We start from the raw sequence: 22,359 nt of genomic DNA, 5'->3' as shown, positions 1-22,359 counted from the left end.
CCTGTGTGATTGAAAAAGGAGGCATGGAAAGGCAAAAGAGGAATCAAAGATAACCAGGTTTGTGAATATGCAGTTTAAATATGAGTTGTTAGTCTATTATTTCACATTTTAAGAGTAAATTCAGGTTATGTGAAATAATGTGAAGAATGGTACTATTTTAGTAAAATCCATTATCAAAACTTTGGGACTTAAGCTAACTTTTTTCCTCTCTGTTTTAATGTATAACAGTTTTGCCTTCTCAACAGAAGAGGACATGCTGAAGATAAAGCCTCTTTTTGGTTAAGACCAAGGTTAACCATGAAGACCAACCATTATCTATTGTCAACCTACTGAATTTCTTCTGTGTCCTTCTTCTTGTTGAGTAACCGTGGACCCTCACTTTCTGAAGCCCAACATCCGTTTTTGCACCCTCTATTTTTCCATACCTATGCCTTAAGGAGTAGTAGATGGCTCCTATCAATGAAGCAGTGATGATTTAGACCCCACCTTCTTTGTCTAAGCTCCGCCCCATATCAGACCACACCCCTTTCACTTTGCCCCGCCCCCTGAAGAGGTCGCCTCCGATAGGACTGCGAATTCTCCAGTATCCTGCCCTATAGGAGGTGTGAAAGGCGGAGCCTAGGACAGTCTTTTTTCCCCATTTGTCCAATCATATGTCTATCTGCACTCAGGTCCATCCCACTTCATCGTCAATCCAAGGATTGGTTTCTCTGGTCTTTGTTCCTGGCTCATGATTGGTTTTTTCATTCCGCCCCTCTCTTCCAGTTTCTGCAGGCGGGATTAGCACGCAGCTTCCTGCTCCTGCCAAAAAAATAAAAGAAGAAAGAGAAAAGAGGAGAGAGGCGAAAGAAAAATGTCACGGAGATCTTTGATTTTTAATTGGCTTCTAGCCTTGTCGATCAGGCCAAGATCTGCCTGTTAATTGGTTTTCCTATCTGCCCATCCCAGCTCGGGGGCGGGATTTCCCCAGGAGACCCACACCTTGTTGCCACTGGTCGAGCAGTGCGCCTGTCTGAAGCTTCCGGCCCAGGATTGGAGGCGGACGCGGACAGGTGGGCGTGGATTGGCTAGGGCAGCCGGTCAGTGTGAGGCGGGGGCGGGGCCTCGGCGGCTGGTTGCGCGTGTCCGCCGCTGGCTCCGCTCTATTCGGCTTTGCTAGGGGAGGTGAGTCCGGCCGCGGCGGCCCCGGCAGCTGAGGAGGCGGCGGTTGAAGAGAAAGCGGCCACGGCGGCTGTGGAGAAAGCGACCGCGGGGACGGAAGCCGGGTGGGGGGGAGGGGGGGAGACGGAGCATCCTTGAGCCCTGCAGGGGCCGTCGCACGGGGGACCCACCCGCTCTCCCCCCCAACCCTCCTCAGCACAGGCAGCCGGCGGCGGGGGCAGGAGACAGCGCGCTTCCGACCGTCCCCCGCCCGCTTCCCGGGGCTCCTATTCTTTGGCCCCGGGACCCTCACCTCCTCCCGGGGCGGTTCCCTGTGCCTGGGTGTCCGAGTGCTTCCCACCACTCTTTCATTTCCTCCCTGCACCTCCTTCCCTTCACTTTTGCCGGGTTCTCTCTCGCTTCTGTCCTGCCTGTCGCCTCCTCTCCTCACTTGATCCCTCCCACCTCGTTCCCGGGCTCATTCTGCCCAGGAAAGTTTGGTTACCCCCCCCCCCAAAAAAAATCAGGTCGACCAGACTAGAAGGGGAGATGTAGGAAGGCCTGAGAGTTCGAGGGGGGGGAAGCTGGAAGCTGGGTTCCCTGACCGTTTCCCCCCATCTTTTTCATTTAGAGTGGTTGGGATTTTTTAAGTAGTGTTTTTGAGGAGGTGGGGGGTGTTTAGAAAAGGATGTGGGAATGGAAGGGGTAGATGAGTCAACCCTCTTACAAGATTCCAAGGGTGGTGTGCTACCTGATCCTTTTCGTGTGCGGAGTTCAGGGGGTCGGGAGGTTTGGCCTTTATTCCCACATTCAAAGTTGGAACCTCCCCCACATTAAGAATGGAGTTTTAGTACCCACTTGTGGCAGGAATCCTGGGGGGTAGGGGCCCTTTTTCTTTTTCCTTTTTTTTTCCTTTTTTCCTTTTATTTTTTTGGCAACCCACACCCTTCCACACACTCTCACCCACAAATCAAACACCAAGATCCTCTAACTTGTTTGAATTGACTGATGAAGACATAAAGCCAGTTACGCTCTATGTTTTTTGAGGTGGAGTGAGTGGTTTTTCTTCATTTTTTAAATGGCCAAATGACAGCTTGACCCAGTTTGCTTTCCAATCAAAGGGCATTTTTTTGAATGTCTCTTTGTGGCGCAAGAGCCAACGCAAAAATGATGGCGGCTTACAATGGCGGTACATCTGCAGCAGCAGCAGGTCACCACCACCACCATCATCACCACCTTCCCCACCTTCCTCCTCCTCACCTTCACCACCACCACCACCCTCAGCACCACCTTCATCCGGGGTCGGCTGCTGCAGTTCACCCTGTACAGCAGCATACCTCTTCGGCAGCTGCGGCGGCTGCAGCAGCTGCTGCAGCCGCAGCCATGCTAAACCCTGGGCAACAACAGCCATATTTCCCATCACCGGCACCGGGTCAGGCTCCTGGACCAGCTGCAGCAGCTCCAGCTCAGGTACAGGCTGCTGCAGCTGCCACAGTTAAAGCGCACCATCATCAGCACTCACATCATCCACAGCAGCAGCTGGACATTGAGCCGGATAGACCTATTGGATATGGAGCCTTTGGTGTTGTCTGGTGAGTATCAAAAAGAAAAACACAACTCCACGTGGTTTTCCCTGGGCCAGCCATGGTTTTGTCCAACTTGACCAAAGTAGAGCAAGCTTCTCAACTCAACTCTAGGAACCCATTGTCACTTGGTGATGAGGTCACTTGGCGATGAGGTCACTTGGCAAGGAGGCCTGGTGCGTTGACTCTCTAGGCTTGTGCTTTTGAGTCATGGCAAATTTTGGTGGCACACCTTATGAGTGACATGCATAAGTTTGCTGACCACTAAACTTTCCTGTTAAGAACCTAAGTGAACTCCTGAGAGTAAGATCAGTAGGTGACTACATGAAATATTCATTCCTACAAAGACCTTGATCATCTCTCATGGGTGTTAGTTTGGATCAGTTGCTCAGTGGCAGCAAGTGTCAACAACTGACCCCAAGTTGATTTCTTTATAATAGTCTCTAAGCAGATATGCTTGGTATAATCAGTTTCCTGTCCTTTAAATCCTTTCCTGCCTTATTTTGTGATCTTGACCCTCAGAAGAAAGGTAGGTTTCATAGTTGAACCAGTTAAAATCATGACTTGAGTGGTTTATTTTAAACTGTAAAGCTAATGTTGGGAAGTATGTGGCTTAGCCTTCTGATAAGAATGCATTAAATATAGCAGCACACACGAGTAGCACAAATGAGGTTAGTAGACTGGAGCTGTGCAGTGGCCCACATTCGTTGTAATGTTTTAGTGTCACTGACTCTTAAGTTGCTTTTATCCCCTGGTCGGCTGCTGTTGTAAGAAATACACTTTTCTTTTTTGGTCTTTTTGAGACAGGGTCTCCCTGTAGCCCCAGCTGTCCTAGATTCACTATGGAGACCAGGCTGGCCTCGAACTCACACTTTTAAACAAATGAAACTGCTATACTTTTGCTAGTGGTCAGATAGTTTTAAAAGTCTAGGATTTGCTAAATGTGATATCTTTGTTCGTCCTTAGGAAGATTAATAGTTTATAATGTATTTATTTCTGTCACAAATAGTGCTAATTGAGTTTTTTTTCCCAAGGGTTAAGGATTCTAGTGTGGATAGATGATTTGATATTTTCAGTGTATTCAAACATAGATTCTAAATGTTTAGAAAAGTCCCCATCACAAGGAAATGAATTCTTTGAAATAAGCCTGTAAATAATTCCTTTTGCCTTTGTTTTTGAAGCTTTGCAATAGATCTCATTTGCATAATAACTAGCCATTTTCATATTTCAGAATTTATAGTCCAGACAGCTAAGTGATCTGAGTCTTAATCCTGTTTTAAAAACTAGTTGAGTCCAGTTTTCCTCAGTTGGTTTGCACGGAGGTTATTGGTGCATTCTCCTTCTCCAGGGTATGTGGGGTTCCTAATGGGAAAGTGTGCAGGCCATAATGGTTCCCTTTTAGTCACTGTTCAGGGACCTGCCTGTTCCTGCTTTCCTCCTTCTCTTCTATAACCTGTCCCTAGGGACTTCACTGTGAACTTCCAATTCTTGCCTAACCCTTGAGGAGTTCCAAACTGTGGGGGATGGGAGAACAGGAAAAACAAAACAAAACCAAACAAAAAAACCTTGTTCTCTGCTTTAAATTTTGTCATTGTTCTATGAATTTTGAATGGGTGTTTTAGATGTGGATGCATTCAGTGCTTTGCATACAGCACTAAGAACTAGGGATACCAAAAGCGAAATGTTTTTCAGCATTCTTGAGTACTTACGGTTATTCATTACTTTATTGTCAAAAGGTGGTGTGACTTTTAGAAGTTTTATCTTAAAGTTTGAAGTTCGAGGAAAGAATTTTAAAGGGTAGAGGTGTTGTGAAAAATAGGAGTGTTGAGCTGTAACATCTCATCTGGCAAACGGTATGGTAGTGGGGGTCTATGAGTCGTCTGTATCTGAAAATCCAAATGTGCTTGGCTGAATCCATTCCAGGGTTCATTGGTGGCCCCTCCTGCCTCGGGGAGTTATACCATGAACATAAGTCTCTGAATACCTGCTTCTGCTTACTTTTTGAGACAAGGTCTTACTGTGTAGCTCTGGCTGGCCTGGAGTGCATTATGTAGATCAGGTTGGCCTTGAGCTTGCTGCCATCCCTCTGCCTCTGACTGAAAGCTGGGATTGCAGAGGTATGCTACCATGCCTAGTCTTGAAGTACTTTTTTTACCTCTAGCACCTAGGACAGTGCTGTGATAGCTTTACAGCTTCGTTAGTTGATCCCCTCCTCTCCTCTTTGTTTTGGCATAAACGGTAGATATTTATTTCCCACAGTCTGGAGGCTAGAAGTCCCTGATGACAATGACAGCAGGTTTGGTTTTTTCTGAGACTTCTCTTCTTGGCCTGTAGGTAGATGACTGCCATTTTGCTATGTCCTCAGATGGTCTGGTCCGACTTTATTTTGTAATCAGGTTTTGCTAGTTCTTGCATCAAGTGTTTTTTTTTGTTCAGCTGTTTCAGGTAAAATACAATTTAATTTGAAAAAAAGGAAGAGGACCAGGTGTGTGTTTTTAGTATGCAAATGCTTTTCTATTTTTATATTTACATATTGATGACTTACTCTCTGAATTGCTTATTTGGAATTTAACTGCTATGTGACCTAAGTAAGATTGCTAAAACTAGATATTTGATAACCAAACCAGAGTGAATTTCTAAGTGTTTTGAAATCCAAGATACTGGTGAGGGTTTCACCTTTTAACTGACTAAAACGTGATTTTTATTTTTAATTTAAAAAGTTCTTTTTTAGTCTGAAATAATTATTTTTTTTTAAATGATTGAAATACAGCATAAGAATATCCTTCTAGTGACACATAATTAAATCAACACAGCATATATAGCTGTCTGAGTGTCATAAGATTCACTTAAAGTTAGTCATTTTGCAAGTAATTTTCTGGCATAGCATATGACAAGGAATTGTATCTGTCCTTATTTCTTGGTATGGACATACACCCTGGGTGCTAATTAATGACCAAACAAGTAAATATGATTTTTTAATTCATTCAGTCTGTTCAAATAAAGTTGGAGAACTTTGAATTTTTTTTCAGTGTAGTGGGGAAGAAATATTTGTATAAATGATGCAGCATTTTACCATTCAGATTTATTACTGAACAGTTTAGTCTACCTGACTTGATTTATCTTTCTGATGAATTTCACTAGTAGAATAACTTATCAATATTGGATAGTTGTGTAAAAGTAGTGAATTACCCATTAGCTTGCTGGTAAAGATGGTGCTTTGACAGTTCAATTAAGGTTTCATTAACAACTGTCTACTCTGTTTTATCTCAAAGTAAGGGTTCCAGCTTACCTGGTAATGTGATCAGGGGTAGTTTGAGATACATTCATTGCCAATGATAGAGTGTTCTTCATTGGTTATCAAAACATCATATATAATTCGACCTGCATTATCAGATGTCAGGACTTTCAGATGCCTATATGGATATTTTTGTAATGCACAAGCAAAATGCAAACAACCCACAAACAGTAATTTCTGTCATTTGGTGAAGATAATATAAATGTATCGCTTTGTCTGTAGTTCACATTTGCCAGAGAAAACTGCTGTGTTTTAAAGATGTGACAACTTTGGGACAAAGAGCTTCAGGGTCTTATGAAGTGTATAGTTTAAGAGTCGGAGGAGGCTGACCACATGAGAGCAGTTGGAGGGCTCTAAGCCCAGGCAGTTTTTGACACTGGCAACATAAAATATAGATTGGATTAATGGTACATGCTGCCTTGATAAAAGTGAGTCTGGGAAAAGCTACTTTATAAAATTAATATTTTAGTTTTTGGCTTCTCTGATTAATTAAAAAAATCAAATATCCTTGAATTCATTCAGTCTGTTCAAATAAAGTTGGAGAACTTTGAATTTCTTTATTCTAATGCCTTTAGCAAATTACTTGTCTATTTCAAAACTAGCATCACTGTAGTGATAACTTGGTGGCTTACTAGCTTTGTGATCTGGACAAATTATTCTCCCGTTCAGTTCCTCATCAGTGAATGGGGATAATAGTGGTTATGTCAATGTCAGAATTGGTATTATACTCTGTAGTACACAGTAAGCCTTCAGTGATTGTTACTATACTTATTGTTGGTAGAAAAGTCAAATGGTTTTGTTTATGTACAGGAAGGGTGTTCAAAGGTTGTCAGAGTTACCATATGAAATTAACATGCAGACTCTTTTAGGAGGCATGACTTTAAATACTAGAGAATGGCCCCTCAGTTGTGGGACATAATAAGGAGATAAAGAAGGTTAAATTCAGAGCCAAGGGGGAAGATATTCTGTCCTGTTCTCTCAATTAAAAAAAGAAACAAATCCATTTAGTAGGGCATGGTAGATGTTCCAGTCACATGTCTTTAAACTGCTGCTTTAGAAAATATTGTGACTATCTGGGAAAGAAATTTTCTTTTCAGAATATACAGGTGAAGGCATTATTTTTGTCTAAGTTATGCTTTAGTGTCAATTTGCTTTACTTGTGTTTGGATGAAAAAGTATAAATTGCTAAAAGAAGAGCCCTGTGAGGTGGGAGAAGTGGGTGTGATCTAATGAAAAATTATTCAGTGTAAACCTTTAATGCATGGCAGAGATTGTCTAACCTGCTCATCTTGTGAAAATTAGAGGCACCCCCCCCCTGATGTTTTCTCTGGTCCCTTTACTCTGTAAATAGCAAATTATACTTCGAAAAAAGTGCGGGGGGGCTGCTTTTGGAAATTGTTTGGGGAAAATCCTGGAATTAGTTACATCAGAAACAGTAGTATACTGAGTGTGTTTTGTTATTAACTGTGTTTTACAGGTTAAGAATCTGTAGTGTTGAGAAGTTTCTCTACTATCAGCCAAGATTAACAGCCACAGCTGGATTCTTTGGGGGGTCTGCTTTGTGAAAGGAGCTTTGAAGAAGCAGAGCCTGCCCCATAAAAAGGAAACGGTTGCTCTTCTAGACATAACAAAGCATCCGTGTGAAACTAGAAATGTGGAAACCTATATTGTTGATTTCAACTACAAATGAACATATCGTTAGAAACTACAGGTTCATGGTCAGAAAAGAGTTAGGGAATAAAAGTTAGAGTCTAGTAATACTGCATCCATTTCTTGGTGACTAAGACCCATAGCATGTAATATTCAGAATGATTTTGGATTTAAGCTTCTGTCAAGATTATCCAAATTATGTTTAAAAAGCAAAAATAAAATCACAATACAACAAAATAAACTTGTTTTATTATTGGGGACTAATTTCATGATATGCTTACTATTGAATATCAGCTTAGTAAAGAAAGGCATTTTGTTTTAAAACAAAGGCATTTCAAACCAGTTAAAATCTCTAAATTAAATGACTTCTTTTTAGTGATCAGTTAGTTTGGGGCTGATACAGTTCCATTTTATTTGCTATGCCAGAGAAAAACATTTGCAAAAAAAAAATTTTTTTTTTTTGTCTTTTTGAGACAGGGTCTCCCTGTAGCCCCACCTGTCCTGGAACTCACAGGCTGACTCGAACTCACAAAGATCTTCCTGCCTCTGCCTCTCAAGTGCTGGGATTAAAGGTGTGCACCACCACACCTGGCTGTAAAATTTCTTAACTCGATATATGTTTGGATCTAAATTCCATGTTTTTTAACCCTTTACCAGGTAGTAAAGGTAACAACATTCCAGTACTACGGCTGTAGAAATGTAAAAAGTCTCACAGTGGAGTACTGGGATATTCTGTTCCCTTTATGATTTGAGAGTGTCAGTCTTTACTGACTTCTGTGGTATAATTGAATGGCTGTTCTGTTTTGTTTTTAATTAGACTTATTGATGTGCTAGCAATTCAAGGATCAACTTCATGTACTGTGTGTTTCCTTAAAATGCTGATTTGCTTTATTTGATGGAAATTGTTAAAGCCACAGAAAGTTTTCCATTTGTCATTTAACCAGTAAATGGAGTGAAGCTGTGGAGTAGACAGTATTTGGGCTCTCGTTATGAGTCCCTGTACATCCATAATGCTCCAGTGAATTATTTGTTAACCAGGTCATCTAATGCACATCAACAATGATTTCCTAGCTAAAATAGCTTGTCACTTTGATCCTGTTGATGCTTGAGGGTAACAGAGTGCCTGAGGCACCAGTTATAGCACTGTCAGCGAGCACATGGCCAGTCATGGAGGATCTCATTGGTAGTTCAACGTACCTAGCCAAGAAATATTAAAATTCTGATACTGTGACACTGTAGAATGATCACTTCTAAGGGTAACTGTGTTGAGATTGAACTTCAGCAGTTAGTTGTAGTGGTATGAGTGGAAGTTTGTGTACAGGGATGTCTGACATAGGTAGTGATTAGTGTTATGTACGTGTGCCCGGGTTCACACCTGTTTTGAATTAGTTTGGCTAATTGAATCATATCTACCATCAGTCAATGAAAGCTTTTGGTACTTGGAACTCACAAGTTTATGTATTTTTGTTGTCAGTTTGCTGTGGACCAGCATTGTTATAGGCAGTAAATAAGAATATTCAGTTTTATGAATAATGTTGCAGCCTCTATCAAGCTGCTTCTGTTATTCTGCTGTGTGTGGTGTGTTGTACTGAGGCCAGGGATGTTTGGGTCATGATTTTGTCTTGAAGGAGTTTATAGTAACTAAATAGTTTGAAAAATAACCTCCTTGTTGTCAGGTAGTTCATTGCTTTGAAAAGTGAAAAGTCAAAACTTAATTTGGAAGCTAAGCATGGTGTCTCATGCTTGTCTGTAATCCTAGCACTCAGGTCACCAAGGCTGGAGGATTTCAAGGCCAGCCTGGACTATATAGTGAGTTCCAGGCAACCTGGGCTTAGAACGTCTCGACCTTGTCTTAAAACAAAAGTTAAGCATGGTGGTTGCATGCCTTTAATCCCAGCACTTGGGAGGCAGAGGCAGGTGGATCACTGAGATTAGAGCCAGCCTGGTCTACATAGTGAGTTCTAGGCCAGCTGGGGCTACACGGAGACCCTGCCTCAAAGAAAAAAAAAACAAACAAACCCCAAACCAAAAAGCCCCTCAATCACCTTAACAACACGGTATTTTCACTTGCTCTGATAAAAGCTGTATATTGTGTTAACTATTTACCGGTGTGTTGGGTGATAGGCATTAAAGATTAATCTTAGCAGTGGGGGAGATAGATTTGTAAATGGATAATTATAATGCTGTGCCATATATGCAGCAAGAGAGGTAGTCCCTAGATATTATGGGAGCATAGAGAAAGGATTTCAATGGAAGGTATGATGTTTCAGTAAACCTGCTTGTTTGAAAATGGACAGTTTGTTCATGTATATTTGGTACAGTGATTTCATGGTAGTAGGTGGATGAGCCCATATGTCAGAAACCATGGGGCTAGGATTGTAGAAAGTGCTGTCTGTGCATGGGGTGGTAGGAGATACAGGCTAAAGCTAGAGCAAAAAGAGGGTGGAATGGCATGCTGAAGTCACAGCACTATTGGTATGATGGGAGTGGGAGGGCAAGAATCTTACTCTTCATGAAGAAAGCACCATAGGTACACAGTATGTGCAGTATTCAGATTTCACAAGGGGAATGATTAGGGGTCATTGTTTAAAACTTATTTGCACGTGTGCCTGTGTAGGCTGGAGGTTGATGTTGGATGTCTTCCTCTGTCTCCACCTTATTTTTTTTTTTGAGACAGGACTATCAAACAAGCCCCAGGTATCCTCCTTTTTCCACCCCAGCTCTGAGATTATAAGCCAGTGCCACCAAGCACTTTACCAGCTGAGCAGCACCCCTCCCACTCCCCAATTTACCCCTCCCCAGGGTTATGAGAATGAAAAAAAGACTGAAATCCTATAAATGACAACTATTGAAAGGTTTAAAGCAAGAGACTAATTAATTAGATTTAGTTCAAGTGTGTAAATAAAAGTATAGGGTAGCTAAGGGCTATCTGAGCCTTAGGGAATAATGTTCTGTTGTGGAAGAAGTTACTGGAGGCCAAAATAAAACTCAGGAAAATGTGTTCACTGACAACCCAACCCAGTATGGTGGAAATTGTTAAAGTAGGAGTGATATTTGGTTCAAATAAAAAAATCAAGGAAAATCAGGATGCAGAAAAGGCCATTGAGTTTCTCAAATTATTGGCATTTGAGAGAATGATTGTGCTAGATTTACCCCTCTAGTGTGTGCTTGTACACATTTGGGTCTAAGTGTTTTAAGTATTAATAGCACTACATTGTTACTAAAATTTTTCCAGATCCCAGTTTTTGTTTTTAGTTTAATAAACTAGAGAACTCAATGTTTATTGTGTATAAGATACTACTTTCTTGAGGAAAATGTATTCATTGATGTCAATGACAGCATAATAGAATACCAAACTAAGCTTGCTAGGAGATAAGATTCTTTTTGCTACCAATTTTGCTAACAACAATGCTGTGACCATGGTAGAGTTATTAAAACTTTCTGAGCCTTGGTTTCCTCTTTCATAAAAATCCTCTTTTCTAATTTTTTAATTTTTTAAATTTTTTTATGTGTATGAGTGTTATGCCTGCATACATGTGCGTGCACCCATGTTGTGCAGTGCCCAGAGGATAGAAGAGGGCATCAGATTCCCAGGAACTGGAATTAGGGATAGTTGTTAGCTGCTATGTGGGTACTGGGATTGAACCCAGGTCTTCTCCAAGAACAGCCAGTGTTTTTAACAGCTGAGCCATCTGTCCAGCCCCTCCTCTCTTTTCTAAGAGTATTATACATTGGCATTAATGTTTGAAGGGCATAGTGACATTGTGGGCAAGTAAAATCTGCTAGTGACCACACAGCAGTTTTCTTCAGGACAGGTAACTACTGAAACATTTAAATGCAACTATTGAATATGTTTAAAGGAAGAGTGAGCGCTAAGGATGTAGCTTGGTTGGTAGAGTGCTTCCGTCACATGCAAAAAGCCTGGGTTCCATCCCTAGTACTGCATAAACTGGGCATGGTGATAAACTCCTGTAATAATCTCAGCACTTGGGAGGAGGAGGCAGGGGGATCATCCTCAGCTACATGTGGAATTAGATGTTTGCTCAAGATACATGAGACCCTGTCTAGGAGGCAGGGGGATCATCCTCAGCTACATGTGGAATTAGATGTTTGCTCAAGATACATGAGACCCTGTCTAGGAGAAGGAAAAAAAAAAAAAAAAAAAAAAAAAAAATGGCACCTTTTTTTTTTTTTTTTAAAAAAAAAAAAAAAAAAAAAAAAAGAATAAGGTAAATGTCACCTTGTTCTGGTGTCCTGACTTTTATAGTTTTCAAATTTGAGATTTAAGTATGCAGTTTAAGAGACTTTTTCTCCTGATTGATTGGTGAGAATTACACATCTTATGATTCAGTTATAGAGACAAGTCTTTGTATTTTGGAATGGGCAATTAGATAGATGTTAACTATTTTCCTCATAGGTTTGTTTTGTTTTGTTTTGTTTTGCCTTTTAGTGTTTTAGATTCTTTCCCTTGAGGCCAGTGAGATGGCTTAGAGGGTAAAAGTACTTGCTGTGTGAGCCTGGTGAGTTGAGTTCAATCCCTGGAACTCATAGACTGCTGACTCCTGAAAGTTGTCCACTGACTTCCACATGCATGCCATGGCACATAAGCGCCCTCTCTCCAGTAGTAATTATTCCCTTCTCCTAATTCTACTAGATATTAAACCCACCACTAAACTATACCGCCAGTCTTTTATTTGCTTGGTTTCTTTTCTTTTTAAAAAATATTTTGTTTTATGTGTATGAGTGTATTGTCTGCATGTTAAGTACATCGGTGTCATGCAGTGCCTGAGGAGGTCAGAAGAGGGCGTTGGATCCTCTGGAACTGGAGTTACAGATGATTGTTAGATACCATATGGATGGTAGGAATCTTAAACTGGGTCCTCTGCAAGAGCAGTCAGTGCTCTTAACTACTGAGCCATCTCTGCAGCCCCTTGCTTGGTTTCTTAAATATTTGGAATGACTTTTAAAAAAAAAATTTATGTATCATTTTTATTTTTTTAATGTGTATGCATGTGTTGCCTGCATGTATGTAAGTGCACCCATGTCGTGCAGTGTCATGGAGGACAGCAGAAGCCATCGGATCCCTTGGAACTTGAGTTACCAACAGTTAGCTGCCATGTGGGTGCTGGGATTTGAACCTGGGTCTTCTGTAAGAACAGCTAGTGTTAACTGCTGAGCCATCTCTCCAGCCCTAGAATGACTTTTTAATTAAAAAAAAAAAAAAATTGAGACAGGGTTTCACCATTATAGTCCATGCTGGCCTGAAACTTATACTGTCCCATCTCAGCCTCCCTACTGATAGGCCTCATTACTAAATTTGATTTTTGGCACTGGATATTGAACCTAGGGCCTTGTGCCTGCCGGAGTGAGCACTCTGCCTCAGAGTGCCTCTACCCTTCTTGGTACTTTTCATTTCTGAGACAGGGTCTTACTAAGGTAACCCAGGCTGGCCTTGAACTCACTCTGTAGCCCTGGCAGGCCTTGAACTTGTATTCCTCCTGCTTTAAGTTCCTGAGTAGTTAAGACTTTTCACCATCAGGCCCTGCTTTGATTTGTACATTTTTTTGTTTGTTTGTTTGATCTTTTTGAGACAGGTTCTAGGGTCTCCCTGTAGCCGCAGCTGGCCTGGAACTTACTATGTAGACCAGGCTGGCCTTGAACTAACTCACAGAGATCGCCTGCCTCTGTCTCCCGAGTGCTGGGATTAAAGGTGTGTGCCACCACGCCCAGCTCTGATTTGTAAATTTTTAAGTAAAAACTAATATTAAGTATTTTATCTTTTTTGGTGAGTTTTTGAGTAAGATGATTTTGGGGGCCAGTGTTTAGATTGATTTGTAAGTCAATTGCATTTTTGTTTCCAAGAATCTCTTAAATTCTGAAATTGGGTGAAGTGCAACACAGGTGCACTTACATACATGCAGGCAATACATGCAAATTACTAATTTGCAGATGGACTTACCAGAAAATGACTCTTGGCACAGCTTTAAGGTTGCCACAGAGAGGGACTGTGACTTCTGGAAGTGTTTCTGTACAAGGAAAGAACACTTTCATGGAAGCCCCCAGCAAACCAACAGCATTGCCCAGTAGCGAAATAATGAAAGCTGTGTGTGTGATTTTACATTCTTTAGACACACTAAAAAGAAATAGAATTATTTTTAGTAATATATTTAGTTTAACTCATATCCAACATCCTGTCATTTCTACATGTAATCACTAACAGTTATTAATGGTGTATTTTACATTTTTTTAATACTTAGGCTACAAAAATCCAGTGTGCTTATAACACATCTCAATTTGGGCTAACCCCTTTTTATAATAGCTTTTCAGTAGCCTCCTGTTCTCCCTGTCTTATTGATCATCACAGATCAGTCTTTTTGGCCTTTACTGGATTCATGCTCAGTTCTGAACCAATCCCTGTGGAGATAGTATTTCTTTGGGCTAACCCCCTGCACTTCCTGGGGAGTCAGCTGTAAATGGAAGGGCCGAATCCCAGCTGTAACACTGTCTTCTAACTTATGTCAGATTTAGACAAACTAGAATAATGTTCTTTATAGAGAAATTGTACTGCCTGCCCTGAGTTACGTGGGGAATTTTCCTTCTGAAGCCCTCTAAAGTAGCAGAAGGTAAAATTAGTACTCATCCTTGCTGTGTTTGCCCTCAGTCCCAATTAAAGCAGATTTCTCAATTGATTTATTTTCTTTCCTCTGTTGGTGTGGTGGTTTTATTATCCAGATAAGGGTCTCAGTCTTGTTTTCAATTTAAGTAATAAAGAACTCAGTGGTGTCAGACAGCTAATCTCTTACTAGGGAATAAACAACACAGAAACTTTAGTTTATCCATTCCTTGACCTAAAATTCTTGCTTTGAGCTACAGAGAAAGGTGAAGTGAGGCATTTGAACAAATAGATAAAATTAGTCATTTGACCCAGATTGCAGCCCCCCCCATTTCTGTCTGCGAGGATAAAAATCACCCAATTTACATAAGCAGGTGATTTTTCTTACATGCTAATTTTCTTAATGTACCATGGCAGAGAGCTACAGAATTGCAAATTGTATAAGTAAATTGAAATAAAGCAGGTGACTTTATTTCACTGTATCATTTTACCAGTACAGAAGTACTCAAAGGGTGCAATTATCAAATGATCATCCCTGACTTCTGAGGTTCACCAACAACCTGCTGCAACAAAGGCTTTTGTCCCTTACTTTTTTCACCTTCCGTTTTTTCCCTAATATTTCCAGTAGGGAAACTATTTTCTATTTTTACTTCCAACAAGGCTGGAAACTTTGTATTCAAATGTGGGAGAAATTTGAGCTTTATTAAAAGTAATTTATGCTGAAACTTGCTTGGTGTCCTAATATGCGGTTGATTTTAGAGGAAGTGCCATCAGCTGATGAGAAAAATATATATTCTTAGCCTGGACTTTTTTATTTGGAAAAATTTCTATACCTGTCTCAGTTGCTTGATCTGTTTAAAATGCTTATCTCATAGCTCAGTGGTTAAGAGCATTGGATGCTCTCGCAGAAGATCTGTATTTGAGACCCAGCACCCACATGGCAGCTAACAATTGCCCATAACTCCAGTTTAAGGCGATCTGACGCCCTCTTCTGTCCCCTGCGGACACTGTATGCATGAGTGCACTTATATGCATGCAGGCAAACACATATAAAATAAAAAAGCTGCCTTAAAATTTTTTTAAATTAAAAAGTAACCTAGAAGCCAAAAAATTAGTAAGCATATGGGTACTATGCTGAAAAAGGGACATATGTGTACTTGGTTTGGTTTGGTTTTTGCCTCCAAGAATTCTGTGAGAACATTTACCTGTGTTTAATTTCTTGGTGGCTTCTGTATTCAGTTTCCCAGGTTCTTTATATTATTGTAATTGGGTTACTATGACTTTAGTTGGGTGTGTATCCTAGCCACAGTTTGAAGTAAATGTTGACGTGATTTTTTTTTTTTTTAAACCCAGACTAATTACTGATAACATAATTGAAACATCATTTCAGGGACTGGAGAGATGACTCAGTGATTAAGAGCACTGGCTGCTCTTGCAAAGGACCCAGGTTCGATTCATTGCACCCACATGGTGGCTAACAACAGTCTGTAACTCCAGTTCCAGGGAAATCCAATGCCTTCTTCTGACTTCTGCGGGCATTGCACGACACGAGTGCACTTAGATACGTTCAGGCAGTACACTCATACACATAAAATAATAAATATTAAAAAAAATAAAAATTAGGGGCTGGAGAGATGGCCCAGCAGTTAGGAACACTGACTCTTCTTTGCAGAAGACCTGGGTTTGAATCCCAGCACCCACATGGCAGCTAACAGCTGTACACAACTCTAGTTCCAGGGGATCTGACAGCCTCTTCTGTCTCTGTGGGCATTGCATGACATGGGTTCACTTACCTACATGCAGGCATAACACTCATACACATAAAATAAAAAAAATAAAAATTTTTTTTTTTTGAAGCAGGGTCTCCCTGTAGCCCCAGCTGTCCTGGAACTCACTATGTAGACCAGGCTGGCCTCGAACTCACAGAGATCCCCCTGCCTCTGCCTCCCAAGTGGTGAGACTACAGGTATGCACCACTAGGCCCGGCTAAAAAAAATAAATATTTTTAAAAAATCAATAAAAATCTAAAAAATTTCAATGAAATAGAAATTTTAGATATTATAGCAGTTGGTTTTAGGGACTGTTTCTAAGAAATCATGAAGAGAGATAATGTCAATAAAGTACCTTTATTAAACAGTCTAGTGTTAAAGTTAGTAATTAATACCATTTAGTTCTTTACATATTTTAGGGGTGTGTGTGTATGTGTGTGTACCCACACATGCACTTAACAGTCCTGGTGATTGATCCATGGCCCCATGTGTGCTTGGCAAGTGCTCTACCACTGAGCTATAGGCCCAGTCCCAGATGTTATGATTTTATTCATCTACTGACAGGTATGGAGATTAAATTATACTCCCTGTATCTTTGAAGTAATGACTTGGAAATGAATCAGACTTTTTAAGTGAGTAAAAGTTCAGCCAGGCTATTTAATCTCCGTATTTAGATACTATTTTTCTTGAGTTTAAGAAGAGTAGTTTACAAGAACTTGGAGAACAAAATTAAAGAGCAAATGGAGGACAGCATTTAAGAACAGAGGGACAGCATGGCCTAGAAGTTTAGAGTCTCTTCTCTGATACAGACTGTCTCTAAGTCCTGGTTCTGCCCCTCATTACTTGTAGGCAGATTATTTTACCTCTCTACCTCCTGGTCTTCATAAAATAGTATATCTACTGATTATAGGGTTGTTGAGAGGATTAAGTGAATTTATATACGGAGTCTTAGAATTGTGCCTGGTACTATGTAAATGTTAGCTATCATAATTACTATCAATTTCAGTAAAAGTAAAGAAATAATAGATCCTGAAAACTCAGAAATTTAGGAAAACTTGCTAATTTAGAGCTTTTTATGATTGTCTGGTATGTATCTGACTTACTAGAGATTTTTTTTCTTGCCTTTTTTCAAGTCATTCTAATTTTAAATTTTAATTAAAAATTTTATTATTTATTTATTATTTTTAGTTTGTGTATATGAGTGTATATAGGTAAGTGCACCCGTGTTGGGCAGTGCCCGTGAAGGTCAGAAGAGGGCATTGGATTCCCTGGAACTGGAGTTACAGAAGGTTTTTAGCCACCATGTGGGTGCTGGGAACCAAACCTGAGTTCCTCTGCAAGAGTAACCAATGCTTCTAATCGCTGCGCCATCTCTCCAGCTCCTCATTCTAATTTTAGAATGCCTTCCAGATGTAAATTTTCTTTAGCACATAAAAGGAAGATTTTTGCCTATTTGTTCCCTGTTCTCATTATCAAAGCAATAATGTTTATTGTAGTGTGCTTGAAAAACAGAGAAAAGCCAAAAGAAAAAGAACTATGTTTATAGCCTACAACTCAGAGATTGTTACTGATAACATATTGCTCTATTATTTTCAAAACTTTTATGGGGGGAGAGCGAGAAAGAATCAACGAATGAATGAATAATATTAGAGTAAGGATCATGATCAGACAATTTTGTATCCTGTTTGTTTCACTAACATTATGAACGTAGATGTTAGCCATTTGTTTTGGGGGGCTTTTTCATTCTCTTTAGCCTTGAGTTCTACCTGAAAGGAAGTAGAGAGTGTCTAGTCTACTTCCTTACACAATGGTTGCATTGAAACTTAGATAGCTAAGAGATTTGTTCAAAGTCACACGGCTGGCTGGTGGCTGAGCAGAGCCTTTGCTCTTTTTCTGTTTTACCAGTAATACTTATCCAACCAAATGTCCTTTGAAAATAAAGGGACTGTTCTTATAAAAATGTGCCAGAACCAAACAAATTAAACCTGAAGCAGGTGGCAAGTTATGTGGGGGGAAACCCCCAGTATTTAAAGTGCACTGTTGGTTTTGGGGGTACCAGTGATTCCAGGTTTGCTGGTTTAATGTCACAAGTGAGAAGGCTTCTAGGTAAAGAACAACTCAATCTTTCATGTTAAATATAGCAGTATTGTGTATTTATTTTGGATGTATTGTTGCTCCGACTTCTTTATTTTTTGAAAAATTATAAGCCCCAGAAAATTTAAAAGAATTATTCAATGATGTATCTGGAAGGTTCTTCTGGATTAGCATTTGTGACTTTCGCTTTATCTGCTTTGAGGCTATTTGTGCAGAAAATGGTTGAGATAGAGTTTTGATTAAATTTACACTTAAAATGTTAAGAAATTTCTGGTCACTGCGTCAACTCACTGTTCCATGTAATTCATTTGGCAAGCTCTTCAGCCAGAGAAGGAACTGCAAGTTTAAAGCTTGTGACTATTTTGGAATGCTACTTACTCTTTTGAAATTCAGTGCAAATCAAATGTATAACTGAAACAGGCCAGTCAAAACTCAGCTTCAGGTAGAGAAAGAATATTTCATTCTGCAGAGGTTTTCTTTCTTATGGCATTTATCTCAGGTTAGGAATTAAGAGAACATTTTCAAAATAAGGATGCTAAGATCCAGTTTCACAGTTCTGTCATAGAGGATATGATCAGGCTATTGCATGGTTGAAGCTAAATTTTAAATTACTACAATTTGCTATTTTTTAAGTAAATTACCCTAATACAGTCACATGAGCTGATGATGATGATGTGATTTGTGTCACCCAATTCACTGCTCTGTGTTTTTCAGTACCAAGTAATTCCTTTGTTAAACTCATTTTCAGTAAATGAACCATTGTCTCCCAAAGGGTAATGATTATTTCTATATATAGTACAAGCCCTAAGAAATAAATTTTTAAGTCTAAAATATTAATCAATGATTAGGAATGACTGAAAGTGTCACTCTTTATTAAACTGCAACTGAGAGTATGAAAAGTGAAGCTGGTGTGTTTGTTCCCTGGGCTAAGTGAGGTAGTAGCTTTACCAGAAATGAACTGACAGCAACCCTACAAAAAGGATTTTCTGTTGTCAACACAGTTATTATACTCATTCATAGTTTTGTAATCTAAACACATGGAATGATGTAGTTGGAGTTCAAATCAAAATGGCTGTGATAGGCCACAGTTACTGGTTTACTTGCTGTAGTTGATATCAGTATTTGCAAATCACTTAAAGTCCCTCAGTCAAAATACATTAAAATAGGGACTCTAGAGCTGGGTGTGGTGGTACAATGCCTTTAACCCCAGCACTTGGGAGGCAGAGGCAGGTGGATCTCTGTGAGTTTGAGACCAACCTGGTTTACATATAGTGAGTTCCAGCCCAGCTCAGGTTACAGAGAGACCCTGTCTCAAAAAGACCAAAAGGGGGTGGGGACTGTACACTGTTTAACTGGGTAGCTGGTTATCGACACGTATCAACTTGTCTCCATAAGCAGGCAAGTTTTATTTAAATAACCAGTTTTTAGGTGGGATGTGGCGGCTCCTGTCTGTCATCCCAGTACTGAGGAGGCTGAGGTGAAAGGACTGCTTAAGTTCTAGGGTAGCTCGTGCTGCAGAGTGACACTGTGTCTTGGAAAACCAAACCAAACAAACCCCACACAAAGAAACGAAGAGTAAATCCAAGAAACTAATTTTTGTAGCTTTCATTTTCTTTTCCTCTTAATGTAGTCATTCTGGAGACAGAATCCATTTCTGCTTTTCTTTCTCAATGGTAATGAAAACACATGCTTTAAGACCACCACTGCACATTCTCTGTCCACTGACCCACTGAAAATGATATATGACAAAGGCTCAGGCCATGCCTCATTGGCTTGCTCTGAGCTAGATACTGTGTTTGTTACGGAGACAAAAGTTTCTAATGCAAGTCTGTCTGAGATGAAGAGTGCTGTCACATGTTTCAGGATTCCTACTTACTCGTGCAATGGAAGGATTTTTATTTTTATTTATTTTGTCTTTTTGAGACCGGGTCTCTGTAGCCCCAGCTGGCCTGGAACTCACTCTGTAGACCAGGGTGTCCTTGAACTCACAGAGATCCACCTGCCTGTGCTTGGACTTGAGTCCAAGACTTGAGTCACTATGCCTGGCAGCATTTTTGTGAGGGAACATTTGTAGTGGTGTTTAGGCAGCCTCTGTAGTAGTTGTTTGTTTGCTTGTGTTTAGGTTGGGGGGCAGGGTGGGAATCACAGATAAGAGCCCTAATCTAAAAAATACTATATGGTAATTGAACTGTAGTTCCAGAAACAACGTTTGTTTGTTTGTTTGTTTGTTTGTTTGTTTGTTTATTATGTCTTTTTGAGACAGGATCTCCCTGTGGCCTCAACAGAACTAGAACATGTTATGTAGACCAGGCTAGCCTCAATCTCACAGAGATCTGCCTGCCTCTGTCTCCCAAATGCTGGGATTAAAGGCCTGAGCCACCATTTTCTTATGTAGGAATGTTTTCTATGATTATATAAAGAGTACCATTGAATTGTTCAGAGAAATCCAGCTAATAAAACTCTGTCCAAAGTTTCATCTAACATACTAAATTTAAGTTTATGAATTTAAGATTGAATGGTAGCTTAGTGCTACAAAGCCTCTTTAGAAAGATGGCTTATCCCATTGGTCCATGAGAACATGTTTAAGAAGTGTCTACAAAATACAGGACAGCTCTATTTGTAGTGTTTACTGATCTTTTCCTTCTATCATGTAAATACTTCTGTAATGACCAATTTCCAGCTACTAATAGAAAATCTTTTCCTGTGGAATGGGCAAAAGTGCTGGCACTCAGTGGCATACTGTCATAAAGGAATTTTGTCATATAGTAAGATAGATGTTACACACCTGTAAAATTAAATAAGGAGTGATGATTTCTGAGCATTTGTTACTTTGTTTAAGTATGAGTTATTTCATTCATGCAAATTTATGTAATATAGTTTTTAATGGCTGTGTCTTACAGCCTACAAGTTTCAGAAAATGTAACAGTCTCATGATCAATATGACCCACTTCTAGCATACCAGTGGTGCTTTTGTTGTTTGTTTGGTTGGTTTTTTGAGACAGGGTTTCTTTGTAGCCCTATGTGGTTTGGAACTTGCTATGTAGACAAGGCTAGCCTCAATCTCAGAGAGAGCTGCCTGCCTCTGCTTCCCTAGTGCTGGGACTAAATGCATGTTCCACTGTGCTTGGCTGGTTTTGTACTTCTTTTGGAATATTTAATCAACAAATAGGGAGGGTTATGTTAGATACCATATTCACATATAAAAATTAAGCTCAGGTAAGTTAAAAATGCATCTGTAAACCCAGCCATAGAGGGTGCAGCAGTGGAGACAGGAGGATCCTTGGGGCTTGTTGGCCAGCCTGCTGCATACACATACTACACGTGCACACCACACAAGCGTGTGCACACACAAACATACACAATCACAAAGTATAGAAGAAAAATAAAATTTTGGGCTGTTGAAATGGCTTAAAGAGTAAAGGCATTTGTCACCAAGTCTGATGACCTGAGTTCTATGCCCAGAACCCATATAGTAAGGAGAGAACTGGCTCCTTCAAGTTGTCCTCTGAGCTCCACAGGTGTGCCATGGTACTTGTACCCCGTTTACTAAATAAATAAATAAATAAATAGTAAATAAATAAATGTAAAAAAATTGTGTATGTATTTTGACAGGGTCTTCCTAGTCCCAGCTCACTTGGAACTCACTATAGACCAGGCTGGCCTCCATCTCACAGAGATCTCCCTTTCTCTGACTCCAGAGGACTTGGATTAAATGTGTGCACCACGACACCTGGCATGTAAAAAACTTTTTGAGGAAAATATTGGAAGAGTGTATGATAAACAAAAGTTAATATCTTTGGGCAGATGAGATGGCTCAGCAGGTAAAAAGGTATTTGCTGTAAGCCTGACGTCATGAATTTGATACTGGAGCCCACATGGTGGAAGGAGAGAACTGACTCCCACAAATTGTCCTCCACCCTTCATTCATGCACATGCCATGTGTGTGTACTACTTACATGTTCACACAAAAATAAATAAAAGTATAATAAAAAATTTAAGTTAGGCCAGGAATTTAAGTGGCTCATGCCTTTAATCCCAGCACTTGGGAGGCAGAGGCAGGTTGCTTTCTGTGAGTTTGAGGCCAACCTGGTATGTATATCAAATTCCAGGCCAGCCAGAGCTACAAAGTAAGATCCTGTCTCCGCCCCCACCACAAAAAAAAAAAAAATTAGTATCTTTAATATTTAAATAAATTCTTAAAATTAGTAAGATATT

The 22,359-nt window shown here is 40.1% G+C and overlaps 1 protein-coding gene across 1 annotated transcript in view; it reads left to right on the top strand.

Moving 5' to 3' along the window:
* Positions 1 to 1,133: 1,133 nt before the first annotated feature.
* Positions 1,134 to 22,359, top strand: part of Nlk (nemo like kinase) — a gene marked incomplete in the record, with an annotated part of 174,144 nt that continues 152,918 nt past the window's right edge. Inside the window, 1 exon segment of the mRNA XM_008821590.3 lies at positions 1,134 to 2,732. Coding sequence (XP_008819812.1) covers positions 2,275 to 2,732 — 458 coding nt within the window.

Source organism: Nannospalax galili, unplaced genomic scaffold, assembly GCF_000622305.1.
Source record: "Nannospalax galili isolate Female #2095 unplaced genomic scaffold, S.galili_v1.0 scaffold8, whole genome shotgun sequence".
In the NCBI taxonomy this organism is placed as follows: Eukaryota; Metazoa; Chordata; class Mammalia; order Rodentia; family Spalacidae; genus Nannospalax; species Nannospalax galili.
The sequence above is the reverse complement of the archived record's forward strand: the minus strand, read 5'-3'. Positions and strand labels throughout refer to the sequence as shown.